This window comes from Leguminivora glycinivorella, chromosome 26 (genome assembly GCF_023078275.1).
Source record: "Leguminivora glycinivorella isolate SPB_JAAS2020 chromosome 26, LegGlyc_1.1, whole genome shotgun sequence".
In the NCBI taxonomy this organism is placed as follows: Eukaryota; Metazoa; Arthropoda; class Insecta; order Lepidoptera; family Tortricidae; genus Leguminivora; species Leguminivora glycinivorella.
Genome location: NC_062996.1, coordinates 10,121,601 through 10,143,108, shown reverse-complemented (window position 1 = coordinate 10,143,108; position 21,508 = coordinate 10,121,601). Strand labels below are relative to the sequence as shown.

Sequence of the window (21,508 nt, the reverse complement as noted above, 5' to 3'; positions counted from 1 at the left end):
GGCACGCTATGATGTAGATATAATGGCCATAAGTGAGACATGGTTGAGAGCCGGGCAAGAGGCCCGCGCGCCTGCGCCGCCGGGCTACCGGCTGCGGCACGTGCCGCGCGACGCCGCGAGCGGGCGCGCGCGCGGCGGCGGCGTCGGCATGTACCTGCGGCGCGGCCTCACCGCGCGACGGCTGCAGCACCCCGAAGCGCCATTAGTTGAACAGATGTGGCTAAGTCTCAATATCGGTGGTCTTAGACTGGCTGTAGGAACTGCGTATCGACCTCCCTGGTTTAATGTTGACACATTTCTGGATGCACTTACTGATTCTTTAACCACTTTTGCCATGTTCGATTATATTATTCTGTTAGGCGATTTTAATATTAATGTTTTGAACGAACGTGAGCCCAATACAAGGAAACTAACCAACTTTTTAAACTATATGCACTTATCACAATATGTAACTGAGCCGACGCACTTTACAGAACACAGTGAAACTCTCATTGATGTTATCTGCTGCAACAAGTCTATATCAAATGTGTCCGTTAATTACATCCCTGACCTCAGCAGTCATGCTTTTATTACCTGCCAACTAAATGTTAAAAAAGTTAAGCCACCTTCGAAAATGTTTTTATACAGACCTATTAAAAATATTGACCTAGATAAGTTTAATATGACTATCAATGTTATAGACTGGGAAGAAATGGTGAAGGGCAGCGTCGACGAGATGGTGGCTCAGTTTAATTATTGCTTGACGAATGTGTTTGATACATATGCTCCTTTACAAAAAGTATATATTAAGGAAAATAGTTACCCTTGGATCACTTCTAATATAAGGGAGATGATGCGCCTACGAGACCTAGCTCACACTAAATATCACCGCACGAAATTGGACTTCCATAAAAAATATTACAAAGATTTGAAAAGCCTAGTAAATATTTCACTCCATTATGAACAATCAGCTTATTTCCAGTACCATGTAAATAAAAACCTTAATAACCCTACAAAACTTTGGAAAAATATCAAACACAACTTAGTAGACTTCAAATCACAACACACTGAATTACCGACCCATCTCAATGATCCTGATTGTATAAACTCCTATTTCCTTAACATACCTGGCAATAATAACTTTGATTTACCATATATAATTTCTCTCGAATCTAATCGCCATGGTCCACATGAGTTTAACTTAAACCCTGTAGATGAAACAACAGTTGCAAAAATTATCAAATCATTAAAAACGAACGCTACTGGGGTAGATGGCATATCTCTGGACATGGTAATTCTGACCCTCCCAAGAACTTTATCGACAATCACAAAAATCGTAAATAAATCTATAGAAACAAATGTCTTTCCGCAGCTGTGGAAAGTTGCGTCTGTTAAGCCTATCCCTAAAATACTTCATCCATCCGATTACAAGGACCTGAGACCAATAAGCATACTACCTCTCCTTTCTAAAGTACTAGAAAAGGCCGTATGTATGCAGTTAACTGAATTTCTTGAATGCTGCCAAATATTACCAGAAAGACAGTCAGGTTTCAGAAAAGGTCACAGTACCTCTACAGCTCTGTTGGATGTAGTTGATGAAATCCTAACTGCACAAGACGAAGGCAAGGGATCAATATTGGCACTACTAGATTTCTCTCGTGCCTTCGATAGTATAAACACGTCCGTTCTTCTGTCTAAATTAGTTTATTATGGTTTTAGTAACAGTACCATAAACTGGTTTGCGAGTTATTTATCGAACCGATCACAGTTTGTTGAAGTGCGCGGCGTTGACGGTTCTAGTGTATCATCTGAATTACTCCCAGTGTCCAGAGGAGTTCCACAAGGCTCCATTCTCGGTCCTGTGTTATACAGCCTCTACAGTTCAGATATTGTAAAAAACATACGTCATTGCAAATTTCATGTATATGCCGATGATATTCAAATCTTTATATCTTTTAAACCAGAAGACACTAAAGAGGCAGTCGATAAATTAAACGAAGACTTGCATCGTATTGCTAGCTGGTCAAAAATGAACAGTTTGGTGCTTAATCCTACAAAATCCAAGTTTCTGGTGTTAGGTTCAAGAAAACAAGTGAACAGAATCAACGCTTTAAACCCGAGCGTGAACATTACAGGTCAGAAGGTAGACATGGTCTCAGAAGCCCGTAACTTAGGCATCCTTATGGACAGTTCCTTGCACTTTGAAAACCATGTCGTTGAAACGGTCAGAAATTGCTTCTACAGGTTAACAGTTCTTTACAGGGTGCGAAATTATTTAAGTGTAGACATGCGTGTGAAGCTTTGCGATACTCTAATTCTGTCTAAACTTAATTACGCGGATACGGTATATGGGAACTGTTTACTATCTCGTACAAAAAGAATCGTTCAACGACTGCAAAATGCGTGTGCTCGCTTTTGCTTCCCAATACCACCTCGGACACACATAAGCCCATACCTGAGTAGTAACAAACTGTTAAACATGAGTAATCGACGCATGTTACATTTCGCCTCGCTCCTTTTTGGTATCTGTGTCAGTAAAAAGCCGGTGTATTTATTTGAGAAATTGACCGTCCATCACCACATAAGACATGCTCCCAGACTGCTCTGCCCAAGGCACAGAACTGCTGCATTTCGTGGCAGCTTTCGTTACGCTGCCACGAAGTGCTGGAATAATCTTCCACCTCCAATCCGACAGAGCATTACTATAGGTTCTTTCAAATTGCGACTAAAAGCGTACCTAATGGACCAACAATGTTCTGCTGCCTGAAACATTATTTAGTTTGAGCTAGATTTATTTATTTATTTATTTCATTAAAAATATATATTTCCGATCTTCCTTTCCGTATGTCGTCTTTGTTACTTTTATATGCCTTTTTAGTAGTTCTGCTACTGTATATTTAGATATGTATGTGTGTATATATAATATAAATTTAACGTATTTAATTGACACTATCTATATTCACGATGTCCGCAACCAGTATGCTGTCCCGCATACCTCGCTGGCTCCGCAGAAAACCAGCGCCGTTGACACGCCTGTCGTGTCAGCTGCATTGCTGAGTGGAGACCATTTCGGCCTCTCATTTCTACTTCTACTGTTTTGTTTTAAGTCTTTGTATTTCTATTTCTGATGTTTGTAGTGATGTATTGGCTGAATAAATGAATTCTATTCTATTCTATTCTATTCAATATTGTAATTTTTATTTAATTTATTATTTTAATCATTTATCAAAAATATAACGGCCTTCGTTATCTACTACTTGTCTCCATCGTTCTGGTAAAGAATGAATAGCATCGGCGAAGAAGTTCTTAGGTTTAGATTCAAAAAACTCAGCTATGTACTGTCGTAGATGGGCTTGATCATCAAACTTTTCATTCAAGGCATTGCTTAGCGATCTGAACAATGCGTAATCCGTAGGTGCCAAGTCTGGAGAGTACGGTGGATGAGGTATCACTTTCCAACCTAGCTCCAATAGCTTTAGCCGAGTCACTTTTGCAATGTGTGGGCGAGCATTGTCGTGTAAGAAAAAAACTTTAGCATGCTGTGGACGATTCTGACAGATTTTTTGGTTTAAATTTTCAAGCTGATTACAGTATACTGATGCGGTAACAGTCATTCCACTTGGTAGGAGTTCCTAGTGAATAATACCATGAATATCCCACCAAACGGACAGCATAACTTTTTTCGGGTGAGGCTCTGTTTTTGGTGCCTCTATTCCTTTTTCGGTTGGAGCTAGCCACTGACGTTTGCTTGTGTGATTTATATATAAGACCCATTTTTCATCTCCAGTGATAAGATGGTCCAACCAGTTGAATGTGCGGCGAAAAGACAGAAGTTGTATGCAGATATCGGCACGACGGTTTAGTTAATGTCTATCAAGTTCGTGCGGTATCCAAACACTGTATTTGTAGTTTTTTCCCAACTCGTGTAAATGTGTTTCTATGGTGACATGAGAGCAGCCTAACTCGGTAGCAAGAGTACGACTCGTTAGCCTCGGATCTCCTTCAATTAAGGTTTTTAATTTGGCTACATCAATCTTCACCGGTCGACCAGACTTAGGTTGATCTGATAATGAAAAGTCGCCACTACGAAACCGCTGGAACCCTCGTTTCGCTGTGGCCTCAGACACAACTTCAGGAGCAACACGCTGACATATTTTACGCACTGCTTCGGCGGCTGAATTGCCAGACTGAAATTCATATAGTAAGCAATGCCTTACATGCACTTTTAATTCGTCCATTTTCTTCCTTATATTAGCTCGGCGACAGCTAGTGAATGACTGACGAGAAACTGTGCGACTCGCCCTTTATATACTTTCGACCATAGAAAATTCTAGAACTCTCTCAAAAATTTTATGTGGAATTCAATCGACCGCTCATTACTTTCTTACCAACCCAATAGATGTAAAAAAGTTAAGTATGGTACAAGAAATTTCATTATTCCCTTAGGAGAACAATTTTTCTATAACTCACGCTCCGCCTGCGTGCTATAGCACATTTGAAGTTCGGGTGTGATGAAAAATGAATAATATTTTGAGATGTCGTAAAAAACATTAATAATCAGCCATTTCCTTAATTTATTGTAAAATGTGGTTTCACTTTTAATGTTTTTTATGTTGTCGGTATATAAAAAAGAATTAACAGGAATAATTATTTACATAACATTTATTGAATATAATCATCATATTAAAACACAACAAACATAACAAACCTTATGGAAACGGAAAATAAATCATATATTAGGCGTCATCCATATATGTCACAGTGTAAGGGGGGGGTGGGCGGAGGCGGGTCCATGTGCAAGTGATAATTTGCGACCGGTCGCTCCTTGCGGTGGGTCTGTCTCTATGTCAGATACCTGTCCGGTAGCTGGCATGGTGAATGGTCTCGGGAGTAGCACAGGTTGCAGAGATCCCCGAGGCAAAACTGGTTGTGCTCCTTCCCGAGGTTACCGCCTGTTAACTGCCTGGTTCTACCGTAGAAACAGGTAAGAACGGAAACAACCAGTTGAACCTTCGTAGGGCAAGTTTTGCAAGGGAGCAGACACAAGGACCGGAAGTAGGTGTTGTCATCCGGATGACTGCACCTCCAACTGGGCCAAGTGAGTGAACCATTGTAAAACACCCTTAGTGTAATCCCAACCTATCCATATCCCTCAGATGGGTCGCAATGTTTGCCATCATGACGCCGCCGCTGTAGGCTTGACTTCTTTATGAGGACGAGTCTGTAGGGGTGGGGTGGTGATGGCAAACAACGATCCGTATCCCGTATAATCAGCCGTAGGCGATGACGTGGCATGTCGCAGCGGGCTTCCCATCCACAAAGAAGGATGGGAGGCGGTAGAATGCCACCCGCGTGTTTGTGCCGTGCGCGGGGACCCGTACGGGTGGAGAAGGAGATCCTGGGAGTCTAGGCGAAGCAGGGGTCTGCGGTCGTTATCCCTGTTAGGCGAAGCTCCTTTGGCTCCATATTCATCTCACACGGGCGGTCTTAGTCTAGCCAGCTAGGATCAATCGGCTGCCGTGTCCAGTCAGATGGCCACAAGGTTAGTTCTCTGGGGTGTAGGGGTCTGTAATCGGCGGAGCACGATTCACTGCGTCGGCTGAGGAGCTGACCAGGGTTTTGGCACCGTGCGGATTCACAGACAACGCATCCTGGATTACTATAGCAGACTTGGTAGCCCTAATGCTTCAATGCATTCCAAATGTGTGGCTCCGTGGTGGGTGGGGAACCAGTTTGCTGAAATTTTTCATTGTCTTTTTATGGATACAAAAGTACCTGTAACGACGGGGAGGGGACGCCGTACCCGTACGGGATGAGGCGAAGGCGCATAGCGCAAAGGTTGCTGCACCAGCGATTAGTGGGGCTGTCTGTGACAGATCCACGAGCGTTGGCAGCGGCAACACGTGGACGTCCGCTAGGACGGGGGCCAAGCGTAGGGGCCACGGCGGAGCTGGCCATCCCAACAGCACCAACCCGTCTCTTCCCTTAGGGTTGAAGAGTGGGGGCGCAAAGCAAGCACCCCTCGGGGAGCCGACTAGCGCTGGTGCTGGGGGATGGGCCGCGGAGCAACGGCCAACTGCGGGAGGGACGTGCCGCTTCCAAATTCTGGTGGGGCGGCTCCGGGCGCCATTGACGACGCTACTGCACCCCAGGGTGTGGATGCGCAGTCGGGTGGAGGAGTAGCCCCAACCAGGAGGCAGAAGAGGCGTGCGAAGGCGCGGGCGAACCGAGACGCGCAAGAGGGGGCCGGACCCTCCACTAGTGGGGCGGGGAGGCAGGCAACTAAGAGGTCACTGGGGGCCAGTGGCGACTCTTCTCTGCTCGCTGGCGACCACAAGCGAACAAGGGTGGGGGGGACGTTCGCTGAGGTAGCGGCGAGCGAGAAGATGGCCATCGTCCCAGTGACCTTTCCAGAGGAGAAGGTGTTGTTGGAGCATAGGTCGGCCATAGTGAGCGTCCTGCTCGTGGCGTTAGACGAGGCGGCCGATCCTATGCCTGACATCACGTTAGGTGCTGTCACGGGGGTGCGCTTCACATCACCTGCGGAGGAAGCGACGCAGTGGGATGGCTCCGCTCGGTGATCGGAAGAGGAGAGATCGGCGGGCGGCGCCTGAAGTCGTGGCTGCCAAAGATCTGCCGAAACCGGTCAAGATGGCCTGGCGTACGGCGATTGATGGCAGTCAGGACGTGGCGCTGGCTCTGCGGGTGATGCAGAGGCGCAACCCCAAACTCCGCACCGACGAGTGGAAGGTGGTCGACACCGTGATGTCGGAGCTGAACACCAGGCGCATCGTCCTGATGGACCAGGTGTCAGCTGACGTCATCAGGGAGGCCGGCTACGTTCTGCACTCGGGGCTCGACACCAGCCACTTCAAGCTCCTGGAGACGGGGAAGGAGCGTGAGCATGAAGAGGCTGGGGTGGAGCCCGGTACGGACGGGGGGAGGGGGACTCGGCGGCCGACAAGGCTGCGGGCGCCGCGGGGGCGGCGACGGGGAGGCCCCGGAGCGGGACGCGCCGCCTGGCGCTCCTGCGGAGGTGGCTGGGGACCGGTCGGAGGCGGGGGAAGTGGTGCTAGTCGGGGAGAGTCTCGCTGGGCTGCGCTGGGCCCGAGAGTCGTCACCGATCTCGTCGATGGCGGGCTCGGAGGACCTGCGCGGTCTGGAAGAACTCTACCTGGAGGGCACCACTTCGCCCATGTCCTGCGACAACACGGTCCAGGAGGTGGCCGCTGATCTCAGCACCACCAAACACTAACCGCCGTAATGGAGGGGCTAAGGTGTGTACAAATAAATTTACAACACAATAAGGCCGCCACTGCCCTTCTGGCCAGGCAGCTAAAAAGCGACAAGTTCGACATTGCCCTTATTCAGGAACCATATATTTACAAGGGAGAGATAAGAGGCTTGAATGGTACTGGCGGGACGATACTGTATATCTGCTCCGAAAGTAATATGAGGACATGTATTTATGTTAAAACCGGCATTGATGCTATGCTTCTAAATGCTTTCTGTTCCAGGGATCTGACCACGGTCAAGATCCAGAATAAAGGGGGGTAAGGCACTAGTCATCTCATCAGCCTACCTTCCTTACGAGGCGGCGGATCCCATCACCACACAACTGCGGGATCTCGTCGACTACGGCAGCCGGGCGAACACTGACCTGATCATCGGCTGCGATGCGAATGCACACCACGTCATCTGGGGAAGCTCGGATGTCAACAGAAGAGGAGAGAAGGTACTGGAATTCCTGGTAAGCTCTTCACTACAACTCTTGAATAAAGGCAATGAGCCGACATTCGTCAATGCTAGGCGAGGTGAGGTCATTGATATAACGCTAGCGTCCAACAACGCAAGTAATAAAGTTAGTTCATGGCATGTCTCTGGGGAGATTTCTTTATCGGACCATAGATATATATGCTTTAGGTATACCACTAAGATCAAAGTAGAAGTTATACTAAAACGGAATCCCAGGAATACCAACTGGTTATCGTTCAAGGATGACCTTAAGGCGGACCTGGGAAACCCCAATGGTAAGCTAAACTCTATTATTGACATAGAACTTGAAGCTGACAAAATAGGGCAAGCCGTCCATACGGCTTGGACAAATAACTGCCCGGAAAAGAAAATCCTGGCGAAGAAGGTACCCTGGTGGAATCCGGAGATAGCAAAACTCAGGAAAGAAACTAGGGCTGTCTTTAACGATGCCAAAAGAAGTAATGATTTTGAGCTCTACGCGCGAAAACTCACAGAGTATAGCAAGGCAGTGAGAAAAGCGAAAAGGAAAGCGTGGAAAAACCACTGCGATCAAATCGGTTCCATTCCGGAAGGCATGAGACTCACGAAGGCACTAGCCACAACGAAGTCAGTCCCACTCACCTCTATTAGAAGGAGTGATGGTGGAATGACTGAAACGGGGCTAGAGACCCTCAAGGTGATGTGTGCCACACACTTTCCAGGCTCGATAATAAATCAGAGTGTACCAGACGATGAACCAATTAGTGTTACGGAACAGTGCACTCGCACGACCAGGCATAATTGGGACACGTCGAAAAAGGTAGTAGACCACAACAAAATACAATGGGCATTATCGACATTTCAGCCATATAAAGCCCCGGGGCCAGATGGAATCTACCCCATACTACTACGAGAAGGCGCTAACGTACTTATACCCCACTTGAGTAGACTGTACAAAGCGTGTATTGCCTTCGGACATGTACCACGTGCATGGAGGTTAGTAAAGGTAACATACTTGCCCAAACCAGGCAAAGAGGATTACACAGAAGCCAAATCATATAGGCCCATAAGTCTATCATCATTTCTCCTTAAAACTTTGGAGAAACTGGTGGACAGACACATCAGGGATGGTCCGCTCAAGAGACATCCACTACACCGCTTGCAATGTGCATACCAGCCGGGCAAGTCCACGGAGACAGCACTACACCTGGTGACAACTAGAGCGGAGCAGGCCATAGAAAACAAAGAACTATGTCTTGCTGCATTTCTGGATGTCGAAGGTGCCTTTGATCGCACCACATATGGTGCAATCAATAATGCTGCACTCAAACATGGCATAGAACCTACCATCTGCCGCTGGATAGGTAATATGTTGAACAGCCGGCTAATTAAGTCCTCCCTCATGGGGGAAGAATTACTAGCCACAGCAACAAAAGGTTGTCCACAAGGTGGGGTTCTCTCTCCGACTCTATGGAGCCTGGTAGTGAACTCACTTTTGGAAGAACTAAATAAGGGCCCAGTATATACAGTGGGTTATGCAGATGATTTAGTGATACTCATAAACGGGAAATTCCCGGGAACGGTGTCAGAAATCATGAATACAGCACTGAGGCAAGTGGAGAGGTGGTGTAACCACCAACAACTCTCCATCAATCCAGGCAAAACAGTGGTAGTACCGTTTACCAGGAAAAGGGCCCTTACTGGCATGGAGCAACTAAGGCTCTATGGAAGGGTACTTGAACTTTCCAATGAAGTGAAATATCTAGGGGTAACACTAGACAAAGAACTGAACTGGAAAAGACACGTCGAACTGACCACAGCCAAGGCACTTAGAGTGTTTGGAATGTGTAGGTCAGCTTACGGCAAAACATGGGGTTTAAACCCAAAGGTACTAAGGTGGATCTACACCATGATGGTGAGACCTATAATCCTGTACGGAAGCCTGGCCTGGTGGCCAAGGACATTACTGAGCACATGCAAGGATGTCCTCATGAAGGTACAAAGGACAGCATGCATGGCTATAACGGGTGCGTTCAGAACGACGCCAACAGCAGCATTGGAGGTACTATTGGATCTCCCGCCGCTACATCTAGTGATACAGTCTGAGGCACTGAAATCGCTACACCGGCTGGCTTTAACAGGCCTCTGGAGCGATAGCATGCCGAAGACTAAACACACAAGCATGGAATACAACAATTCTATGGGAAGGCTGATGAGTATGGGCTGCGACAAAATGCAACCGAAATTCATCTTCCACAAAAACTTCAAAACCAAAGTCCATACTAGAGCCGAATGGAAGGAGGGGCTGGAGACACCCACCCCTGATGACAACACCATCATCTGGTATACAGACGGGTCCAAGATGGCATCTGGTACGGGCGCAGGCATTTATGCAAATGACTACAGTGGTAGTATCAGCATGGGCAATTATGCCACGGTCTTCCAAGCCGAGACATATGCAATAATTGCCTGTGTACATGAGAATATAGTTAGACAAATCCAAGGTAAGACTATCTATATACTCAGCGACAGTCAAGCGGCACTCAAAGCCTTCACATCGCCCAGAGTTACCTCTAGACTGGTATTAAACGGCATCCAAGCTCTTAACAAGCTTGGAAGGCAAAACAAGGTGCAACTGGTATGGATACCGGGGCACGAAGGCTTCATTGGCAATGAAAACGCTGATGAACTTGCCAAGGCCGGATCTGAAGACAACTTCATAGGTCCGGAACCTTATGTGGGCCTTTCACAAGGAACCATCAGAATGGCTATGAAAGACCAAACAAAGGCTAGTCACCAAAAAGAGTGGGATGCCCTGGTTGGTCTGAAGCATTCAAAGCTCTTTATGCAGAGGGTAGACTCTGGATGGAGCAAAAAGCTAGGGAAGCTAGGCAAAAGACAACTCCAAATTATAACGGGGGTGTTCACAGGCCATTACGGGGTCAAAGGAATTTTGGCCAAGATGGGACACGCCGACAACACTGATTGTCGCATGTGTGGCGAAGAGGAAGAGACCGTCAGACATTTAATGTGTGAATGTCACGCCCTCGCCAGACAAAGAATGAAGAACTTTGGAGCAGGCTACCTGGCACCGAAGGACTTCAGAGAGCTACCCATGAGCCTCATCATCCGATACGTGGAGATGGTCGAGAAGCTCCTGAATAGCTGAAGGATCTTAGGATCGTAGGGGGTAATTGCACAAAAGATCCCGATGGGTCGAAGTGTATCCGTAAGGGCCCCCGCAGATTTAAGATAAGATAAGATAAGATAAGGCATACTAAATGTGACAATCCCCGTTAAAGGGATACAAAAAAGCGTGACATAGGAGGGGGGGGGGTCCAAAAACTTGAAATTTGGTGTGACGTAATATGTGGATGATCCCTTATACGTGTAGACTAAATACTATATGTTAAATAAAAACTATATGTTAAATACTAAAGTGTAGACTAAATACTATATGTTAAATACTATATGTTGTGAAGGACGGTTGACAGCTGTCAAACCGCTAATACGTACAAATGATCGCTGCGAAAATTTTAATCAAAAACTTACGTGAAACTTATCCTTCGTGTCCAAAAAAGCAAGTCTTGTGAAGATCATAACCTCACCACCGCACATCAACATTTTGCACCATCAGAAAACTGTGAGTTCTATGTTATAATCCAAAAACATTACACGGAAACCCAAGACTCAATTACGTACACATTCAAAATCTTAATTAACGATCCTTTATTTCAAAAACAATCACGATCTACCTCAACAACAGCTGATTAAAACACAACTTGTCATTGACAGTCGTATGTGACACTGACGTAACGAGAGCGTTTACAAAGATCGCCTTAAGCAAGGTTACGTTCAGAAACTGATTTTGGTTCACACTAAAATAATCAAATAAAAATATATACAATGAATTGCTTGGGATGCACATTGAATATTGAGAGGGGTGAACTACTTGCTTGTAAAGAATGCAAAGATCCCTACCACTATCGCTGTCTAAATATGACGTCAGCTTACTACAGAGAGCATCAGGGCACCTTGCGAGCTAATTGGAAATGCTCGCGATGTGATAATATAACGAGACGACGCCGGATTGATGATGACACTCCAGCTTCCCCGGCATATTTGCACCTGCATCAGCAAATGACACAAATACACAATACAGAAATCACAGATATGTCCATTGTTGATGAGTCTCATATAACAACCGTCTCGGACACACATGAGAACAGTACAGGAGAAATATCACTAGTTATGCAATACCAACCAGACACAAATAGGCACGGGGAATCCAACGCACCTACAGACACAATCACATATGATAAATTTAGTGACCTTATAAAAAATGAATTTAAAGCCATAAAAGTGAGCCTTACTAATTCAATTACAGAAAATATCACGAAAGCAGTAATCCATGAATTTAACACAAAAATGACACATCTTAAAATGGAAGTAGACCACAGTACAGCTAAACTTGCACAAGAACAGTCTATCTTTAAGGAAAAAATTAGCAACATAAACGAAACCATAGAGAGGCTCCAAACACAAAACATGAAATTACAGCAGGACTTAGAACTTGTCAATAAAAAACTTGAAAATCAAATACAATGTTCTTCCACCATAAATACCAACGTGATCAAGAACTCTATAGTGTTGTATGGACTAAGCGAATATGGAAGAGAAGACGAATGCATGTTAATAGAAAGGATTAGTAATGTATTTAACAATATACTTGGTATAGACATCAACGGTTTCATCAATAGTGCAGAAAGAATAGGCAGACGTGGCAACCGAAGACCGATTGAAATTGAATTAATAAACAGAAGAATGAAAAACTACATCCTTAACAATACCCACTATTTTAAAAATACAGGACTTGCAGTTACAAAATTTATGGACCAAGAAGAACTTAAAAATAGACAAACATTAAGAGACACTTTAAGTGATGCTCGTTCAAAAGGTCTAAATCCTGTAGTTAGGAACAACAAAGTCTTCGTAAATGGGAAGCCATATACATTACCTGAGCGGGCATCAATCGATATACAGAACATTACAATTCCAGACGTAAACCCGAGTGTAAACTCTGAACAGACTACACAAACTGAACATACATCCGTCGCCAATGAATCTAATACATTTCGTTGACTCTATAAATATACTTCATCAAAATATTGCAGGGGCACAGACAAAACTCGACCAGTTGGAGATAGCTCTTGGCGAATTAGCTGAAAACAACAACGAAATTGATATTGTCTGCCTTAGCGAAACATTCATCCAAAGAGGTCACGAAAACAATTTTAAATTACAAGGATACAAAATGGCTACAAGTTTTTCGCGAGACTCGGAAAGACGGGGGGGCACCTGTATATTAATAAAACGCAATGTAAAATACGATAACATAAGCTACTTAAATGAAATATCATGTAAATATAGTTTTGAGTGCTGCGGAACATTTTTACCTGAGTTAAACTTAGTTGTTGTTTGTATTTATAGAATACCTAACAGTAATTTAGACTTGTTCTACCTGAAATTAGATGTGCTATTACTGTATTTATGTAAAAAATATAAAAAACGCAAGATTGTGCTCTGTGGCGACTGGAATGTAGACTTCTTAAAACAAAATAGACCCTGTGAGATGCTAATGAACATACTAAAAAACCATAATATAAATGTACATATAAATTCCCCAACTAGACGACGCGCATGCATAGACCAGATAGCTAGCAACATAAAACAAGTGAAATCCCAATTACTTACTCTGGGACTTTCAGACCATGAAACCGCTCAATTAGTAACATTCAAAAGCAAAATTGAACAGACCTTTGATCATTGGTACGAATATAAAACTGACTATAATATTAAAAACATCTACAAATTTAAAGAATGCTTATCTGCGTTATCATTCTACGAAGTATATGAAGAGGAATCGCTAAACAACGCATTTCGTGTATTTCACAAGACACTAACTTTATTCTACCACCTATGCTTTCCTAAAGTGCGAATAAAAATGAGCACAAAGGGTAGGAAATCGAAGTGGTTAACCAAAGGTTTAAAAACGTCAACAGTAACAAAAAGACAGTTATATTTGAAATATATTAATACTAAGACTAATAAAGTCATAAACAAACACAATTACAAGACATATTCAAGTTTATTAAGAAAATGTATATACAAAGCCCGACAAATAAATAACAACCGATATATACAAACCAATAAAAATACATGCAAAGCCACCTGGAACATAATAAACGATAATATTACCGATAAAACTCCACCTTTAAACATTAAAGAAATAGTAGTTGAGAATAAAATTATTAATAAGTCTGATGAGATATGTGATGCGTTCAATAATTATTTCATAAGCTTAGGAAACAACGAAGCAAATGTAGACTTTAATGCATATTCTGGTATAATTAATAATCCACATAGCATCTTCTTATTTCCTACAGATACTACAGAGGTCTATAATACTATAATGAAGCTAAACAACAGTAATGCGGTAGGCTATGATGGCATAAACACAAAAATGCTTAAGGAATGTGCAGCAACCATCAGCGAACCCTTAAGTTATTTGATCAATCTGTCGTTTTCAGAAGGTGTCTTCCCCGAAGAACTTAAATTGTCGATTGTCAAACCCATACTTAAGAAAGGGGATCCTACAGACACAAATAATTACCGACCAATTACGTTGATTCCAATCTTGAGTAAGGTATTTGAAAAGATTATTTATAGCAGAATTGATAATTTTGTCACTAGATATAATATTATAATACCGGAGCAATATGGGTTTCGGAAAAGAAGCTCAACATCTTTAGCTTGTTTTCACCTAATAAAATATGTCACCGAATGTATAGATAGAAAAATATCAACAGCGACATTATTTCTTGATATGACTAAGGCATTCGACCTAGTTAATCACAAAATACTTCTTAGTAAATTGGAGCGTTACGGAATAAGGGGTAAGGCTCATGATTGGATATTAAGCTATCTCAGTAATAGAAGTCAGTGTGTAGAAATCCCAAGTATGACCGGTAGTGGAAAAAATTAACATTAAAAACTTACGGCTCTTCTTACCAACAAAATGTTAATGGTGTCCCTCAAGGAAGCGTTCTTGGTCCGCTTCTCTTTTTGCTTTACGTTAACGACCTGCCTAGTGTCTCACCTGACAAATACATATTGTTTGCTGACGATACGTCGGTAATAATTAAAGCCAACCCAGGTGAATCACTTAAGGATAATATTAATACTACATTGGCGAAACTCCATCAGTGGCTATCTAAAAATAATCTTAAGTTAAATTTAGCTAAGACTAAAATTGTCCAATTTAAAACACACAAGTCTAATCCGTCTCCAGTTGACATTGAATTTATGCAAGAAAATATAGAAGAAGTCGACACTACAACGTTTCTCGGATTAAGGCTAGAAAACGTGTTAACATATAAATCTCACGTAAAATACGTTTGTGACAAACTACACCGGTTCGTTTATGCATTAAGACGCTTAAAACAAATTGTTTCGCAGAAAGCAGCTATCACCGCATATTACGGTTATGTCTATTCGAGCCTTACCTATGGATTAATAATCTGGGGTAACTCAACCGAAATTGAAGATGCTTTTAAAGCTCAAAAGAAATGTGTTCGCGCTATTTGTAGTGGTGGACATAGGGAAAGCTGCAGGCAACACTTCAAAACATTAAACATTTTGCCCCTAGCTTGCATATATATAAGGGAAATCTGTATTTTTGTAAAACAAAACTTGCAATTATTTAAATTACAATCTCAGGTCTCAAATCGTTCTTATAGGTATACTTATAAACTCGCAGCACCCTTTTATCGCCTAGTATGTAGCCAAAAAAATGTATATTATATGTGCATTAGAATTTATAATAATCTACCGTTTGAATTTAAAGAACACTGTTTCCATGTCTTTAAGAAGAAAGTCACAGAATGGCTTCAGCAAAATTGCTTCTACAGCCTTAAGGAATATTTTAATTGTAACGCAATGTAATTATTTAATATTTAATTTAATATTGTATCATGTTTCAATCCTAATCTAAATTTGACATTAGTATATCCAGACATTAATAACTGACTTGTGTAGTAAATAATAATTCTTAATTTTGCAATATTTAAAATTCTGAAATCATGATAATATCTAGACATGTGTGTAATAAATAGTGTAACAATCTTTTACTTGTTAGGACCTTGTATATTTGTATATTTATTAAGTTAGATTAAGCACACCTTCTTTGCATGCTTTGATAAGCAGAATGTACTATGGGACATAATGTATACTGTAAGAACTTGTTTTGTGTACTACATTCTTGCAAATGAATAAATGATTATTGATTATTGATTATTGATTAAATATAATCTTAGCGTACATACTCCATCAATGCGAAATTATTGATCATTTCCAATTTGTACTACTTTTTTATCCAAAAACGAACATTCTATTTAAGGTAACTGCTATAAAAAATGTCACTTACGAAACATCATATTCACAGAAATTCCAATGGCTTCATCATAGAAGGATCTACATAAAAATCATAGTTCATAAATATATTCGACATAAATCATATAAGACCTTTTCAAACCGTCCACTAGACAACATACATATAACGGTACCAATTTCAAGATACGATGCTGTACCATTTTCGTAATTGTCAAACAAACATAGTGTTAAACAATAGTATTTTATGCAACAGGCGTTTAAAGGAGGTCAAAAAAGACGAGTGGCGTGGGTAACAATTTGAGGCGAAGCCGAAAATTGTTATTGAGACGCCACGAGTATTTTTTGACTCAGTTAAACACCGTTGCATACAATACTTTTTCTACGACCATGCACTTAGTTTTTAATAGTTTTCTTGAATAACTTTCGTGAAATTCACACTGCTTCCTGTATTTTGACGCAAAGGTTTGCACTGTCAGCTCGGCTGCCCAGCCTTTCCGCGCACTCGCGCAGTGTCGTTATAAGGCGTTGCCATGGTTACAGAGCCAAACAATGCGTTTTCAGTTTTTTCGATACTGCGCGCATGCGCGGAAAACCGGCGGACGCTGGCTTTGGGGTATAGACCTTTATGTAGGGTTTTAAAGATTTATGCACGACCCTGTAAATGACGAATAACAGTTCGGGAGTAGAAAAAATAAATAAAAAGGGGGCATTTTAGTCCCGAATGGAACGCATTTATCGCAGAATTGGAGGTAGAAGCAGCGCACTTTTTATTTACTTTCCTCTATACAGAGCTAAAGGGAGTGTACAAGTTTTTAATGGGTTGGCAACGCGCATGTGACACACTTTGAGTTGCAGGCGTCCATAGGTTACTTTCCATCAGGTGGACCGTATACTTGTTTGTCACCGACGTAGTATACAAAAATACACTCGTATTAAAATTGTACAGATAGGTATTTTAAAAGGAATTATTATGGTTTTAAAGCTTGTTGTGTCTGTTTGTGTGTGTGTCTATCTGTGGCATCGTAGCTCCCGAACGGATGAACTGATTTAGTTTGTTTTTGTTTGAAAACTGTCGGGAGTGTTCTTAGCCATGTTTCATGAAAATCGGTCCACTGTGTCGCGGTCGAGGGTTTTTCAAAATTGTAATTTTGTGGTTAGGTTATTTTAAGTATCTACTTATATATACATCTTTCCTAATTGGCTTCATCGGATTCTTCAAGGACAGATGTTTCAATTTTAACAGTCACACTATGCGTCTGCACATGCCTTTCCAAATTAAATTTATTCCTATATTCTTTATCACACACATTACATTTGTGAACCGAATCTGCGCGCGAGTGCGCAATTTCGTGCAATTTCAAAGTATTCGCTCGTAAAAATTGTTTGTCACATTGTGTGCAATTGAACTTTTTACCATCCATATCATATTTTTCGCTAGAATGTATTCTCATTACGTGTTTAACCAAGTAGCGTTTAGTTGTAAATCGTCTCGAGCAACTCTCGCAGCTATAAGGTTTGTCATCGGTGTGCGTTCGTTTATGCTCCAATAGATGCCCTATTTGGGTGTAGCTTTTATCACATAAGTTACACGCGAACGGTCTAAGCCCGGAATGAGTCACTTTATGCCTTGACAACTTCGTTTTGCAATTAAAAGTCTTATCACATTGATCACATGCGAAGGAATATGTGGTTGTGACTTCCGTGTGATTATGTCGATGATCGAGATAGGTTCTCCTTTTTTCGAAACTTTCGTTGCAAACTTCACACGTATACTTATGTCCTGCGTGTGCGCCTAAATGCTCTTTCAGCAGGTATTTCTGAGAAAATCGTTCGCTACATAAGTCACACGGAAAAGGCTTAAATCCTGTGTGAACGCGTTGGTGCTTCACCAGTTGGTATTTATGTAGAAACTTCTTTGGACACTCATTGCAATCATACCGCTTTACCTCTTCTCCTAGATGTGTTAATGCATGGAGAACTAATGTAGATCGCTGTTTAAACCGTTTTTTGCATACTTCACAAGCGTGCGGTTTGTCATCGGAGTGATTTCTCTTATGCTTCTTCAAAGAACTTGGACATACGAACCTCTTTTGGCAAATATCACAACTGTAAGGCTTTTCTCCAGTGTGTGTGCGACGGTGACGAGAAAAGTACGCGTAACTAAAGAATTTATGGCAAATATCGCAATAATGACATTTCGTCATGCCCATGTGATACAGTATATGTTGGATCATGTTGCTTTTATTTGTGAATGATTTGTTACAATAATCACAAATAAACGTTTTCAACTTTATTTCACCGGTGTGAATTCGAAGATGTATGTCAAGCTTATACTTTTGCTTGAACCGCTTGTCGCACAACTCACATTTGAAAGGTTTATCTGATGTGTGCAAGGACTCATGTCTGAGTAACATATATTTGAATAGGAATTTTTTGTTGCAGATTTTGCAAGTATGCTTCTTGGCTGCTTCGCCTTTGTGTTGTAACTGGTGAATAGTTAATTGTGACTTTTCTCTAAAATTTATATTACATCGTTGACAGAAGTAAGGCTTGTCGTCAGTATGCGTCCGCTTATGTTTATGCAAGGAACTGGAGAAAGTGAAACTTTTCTGACATACATCGCAGGTGAAGGATTTCTGCCCTGTGTGTACCGGCATATGTCGCTTCAAGTATGTTTGATGGACAAACGCTTTATGGCAAACTGGGCAGCAGAAAGGCTTTTTATCGGAGTGACATCGCATATGTGCCTTAAGTTGTTTTTTGTTTGGGAAAGCTTTCTTATCTGTGTCACAGATGAAAATGGTTTGTTTCTTTCTTGAGCCCTTCCCAGGCGCAATTATGTCTTCTAGGATTATGTTTTGAGTATTACTTCCTGGCGGGCGCCCTCTCTTCCTGGGTACAAATGCGGGCAACTCGGTATTCTCCCTTTTGACCAGGAGTTCTCCAGGATCTGAAATAGAAACACTGATTTCAGATACTAAGTGTAATAAATTTAGAAAAGTTTCCTTCGTGTTAGTTGTAATTTTGTCGTCTTTATGGCCCATACCACTGAAACAGTATAATAAAGAACACTATCATACAGTATGGCCACTCCCCGCTGAAAGTGCCGCCCACCCCCTCTCTGTTACCTCACAGTTACCGCCTGTTAAAAACGCGAACAGTCGACCTGTCATATTTCACTCATACAAGCATGGTACGCGTTCACCTACACGAGCTTAGACTGTGTGCTAGGAACGCGCCCCTTTCATATTTGATCGCCAGTGTCCGAAGTGTGCCTCGGAGGAGATAGTGTGGTGGTCCAGATCTGTTAGAATGCACAAACGCTCACGATAATATCTCTTTCGTAGCTATCTATCTCTATCGCTCTTGCGTACTGGCGCGACAGAGCCAGACTACATTTCTGCGGCGTTTCGGTGGCGTTTCCGGTCCAAAGTCACCGGTACTTGTAGTTGAATCGATTTTTTCTGTTGTTTCATTAGCCACCAAGATTTCAAACAAGACTGCATAATTTTTCATTACTTATGTCAATCGGACCCGTAGCGACATCTACCGTAAGAGTATTAAACTTCTTCGGTTGTCGTTTGTTTCCTTCCTTTTAGTGAATATTTTAAATATATGATTTTGACTCATGGAGACCATATACATCTCTAAGGAGAATTAGATTAAGTAGACATACATTTTATCTTTAGTTGTGACATTTAGAGTCATTTGCACCTCTAAAGTAATTTTAGACTTTTTTGTTGTATTTGTACTTTTTATATTAAAATTTAGTGTAGTTCTTGGTTGTAATTCGACATTTAGAGACCTTCTACATCTCTAATTAATTGTATAGAGTTAACTTTAGTAAGAACTTAGAATTAGTATATAATAGTATCAATTTTATTGTAATTTAAACTCAATTTTAAATATTTTTTAAATACCTACCCATGTACATGTGACGTGTAAAAGTGCCCCTGTGGCCTATTTGCTGAATAAATTATTTAGTTTTTTTTTTTTTTTGAAACGGCAACTGGAGTTCCAAGTCATATTGGAAATTCACTAGTTTTATTTGCGCTATTCTTGGAATTTTTTAACCTTTGTGTATCAGAAACGCATCGCATAGCGTAATATTTCGAGCCGCTGCTCTTGCCGAAGTTACCGTTTCCCAGCTCGGTCGAACAGAAAAATAGTATACACGCCTTATCCAGTTAATAAAAAAGCCTGAGATCATATGTTTGTTGACCTCTGCTTCGGCTTGGCCGACATTACATGTGATCCTATCGGGTACATGTGTTACAATGTACCCGAGTTTCTGCAAGTGACAAACCCATTGGCCCTAACACATCAAATATGTAATTTAGTACCCAATTAATTGAAAGATGTACCAACAAAATGTAAAATGTATCAACACTAAGTAAATATAATAACTTAACTTAAGTACTGTTTGCTAAGTAAATCAAATTGAAGCTACAATTATGATTATTATGAATAATGTACCAAATTAAGTAACAATGATCTGCATGTATATGACTATGTATTATAAATTGACGTATAAATATTTTACTTTTATGAATAAATGATCTGAATCTGAATCTGAATCCTGCCAGTTAAGTATCTTCGCGCGATAAATGTGACGATAAACGAGATAAATCACTATTTGTAAGAGTGATAGGGACGGCCAGATGTTTCATCATTTATCGCGCGACCATACTTGCCTGCCTGACCTAGGTATGTTATCTTAGTAGATAACATACAATAGTATGTAAGGGTCAATTCACACCGGAATGGCAGCGGCCGGCAGCGATGCGGCGAGCACTTTTAGTGTGAAATAATTTTAAACTTCATCTACATTTTAAAAAGACCAGTTTCACTTCACTAACTCAAACAGGCGGCGCCGCGTGTCCTGGCGACGAAACCACAGTATAATAAAGAGTACTATCGTACAGTATGGCCACTCCCGCTCCCCGCTGAAAGTGCCGCCCATTCCCTCTCGGTTACCTCACAGTTACCGCCTGTCAAAAACACGAACAGTCGACCTGTCATATTTCACTCATACAAGCATAGTACGCGTTCACCTACACGAGCTAAGACTGTGTGCTAGGAATGCGCCTCTTTCAATATATTTGATCGCCAGTGTCCGAGGTGTGACGAAACTAGCAGTTTGTTTATCGACCTGTTTGTCGTTTTGATTATGTAGATTAAACTTTAAAATTATCTCGACAACCGCCGACGGCAATAGGAGGCGGCCAATACCAACCGCTGCCGGCCGCTGCAATGTGAGCCGGCCTTAAGATTGAGTGACATCACTTCTTAAATTTTAGCGTAACTATATTTTAAGACTCCAAAAATTACCGAGTCAGGGGGT

The 21,508-nt window shown here is 41.9% G+C and overlaps 1 protein-coding gene across 3 annotated transcripts in view; it reads right to left on the bottom strand.

The window, feature by feature from the left end:
• The window catches only part of LOC125239622 (gastrula zinc finger protein XlCGF52.1-like), a 32,852-nt gene that overhangs the window by 8,633 nt on the left and 2,711 nt on the right, over positions 1 to 21,508 (bottom strand). The window contains exon 2 of one of the 3 annotated variants that reach the window (XM_048147237.1): positions 16,860 to 19,114. The exons of the other annotated variants lie outside the window; for them this stretch is intronic. Within the exon in view, the coding sequence (XP_048003194.1) occupies positions 17,358 to 19,114 (1,757 nt within the window). The 3' untranslated portion in view covers positions 16,860 to 17,357. Of the gene's footprint in view, positions 1 to 16,859; positions 19,115 to 21,508 lie in introns of those variants that run through there. 3 annotated transcript variants of the gene reach the window in all.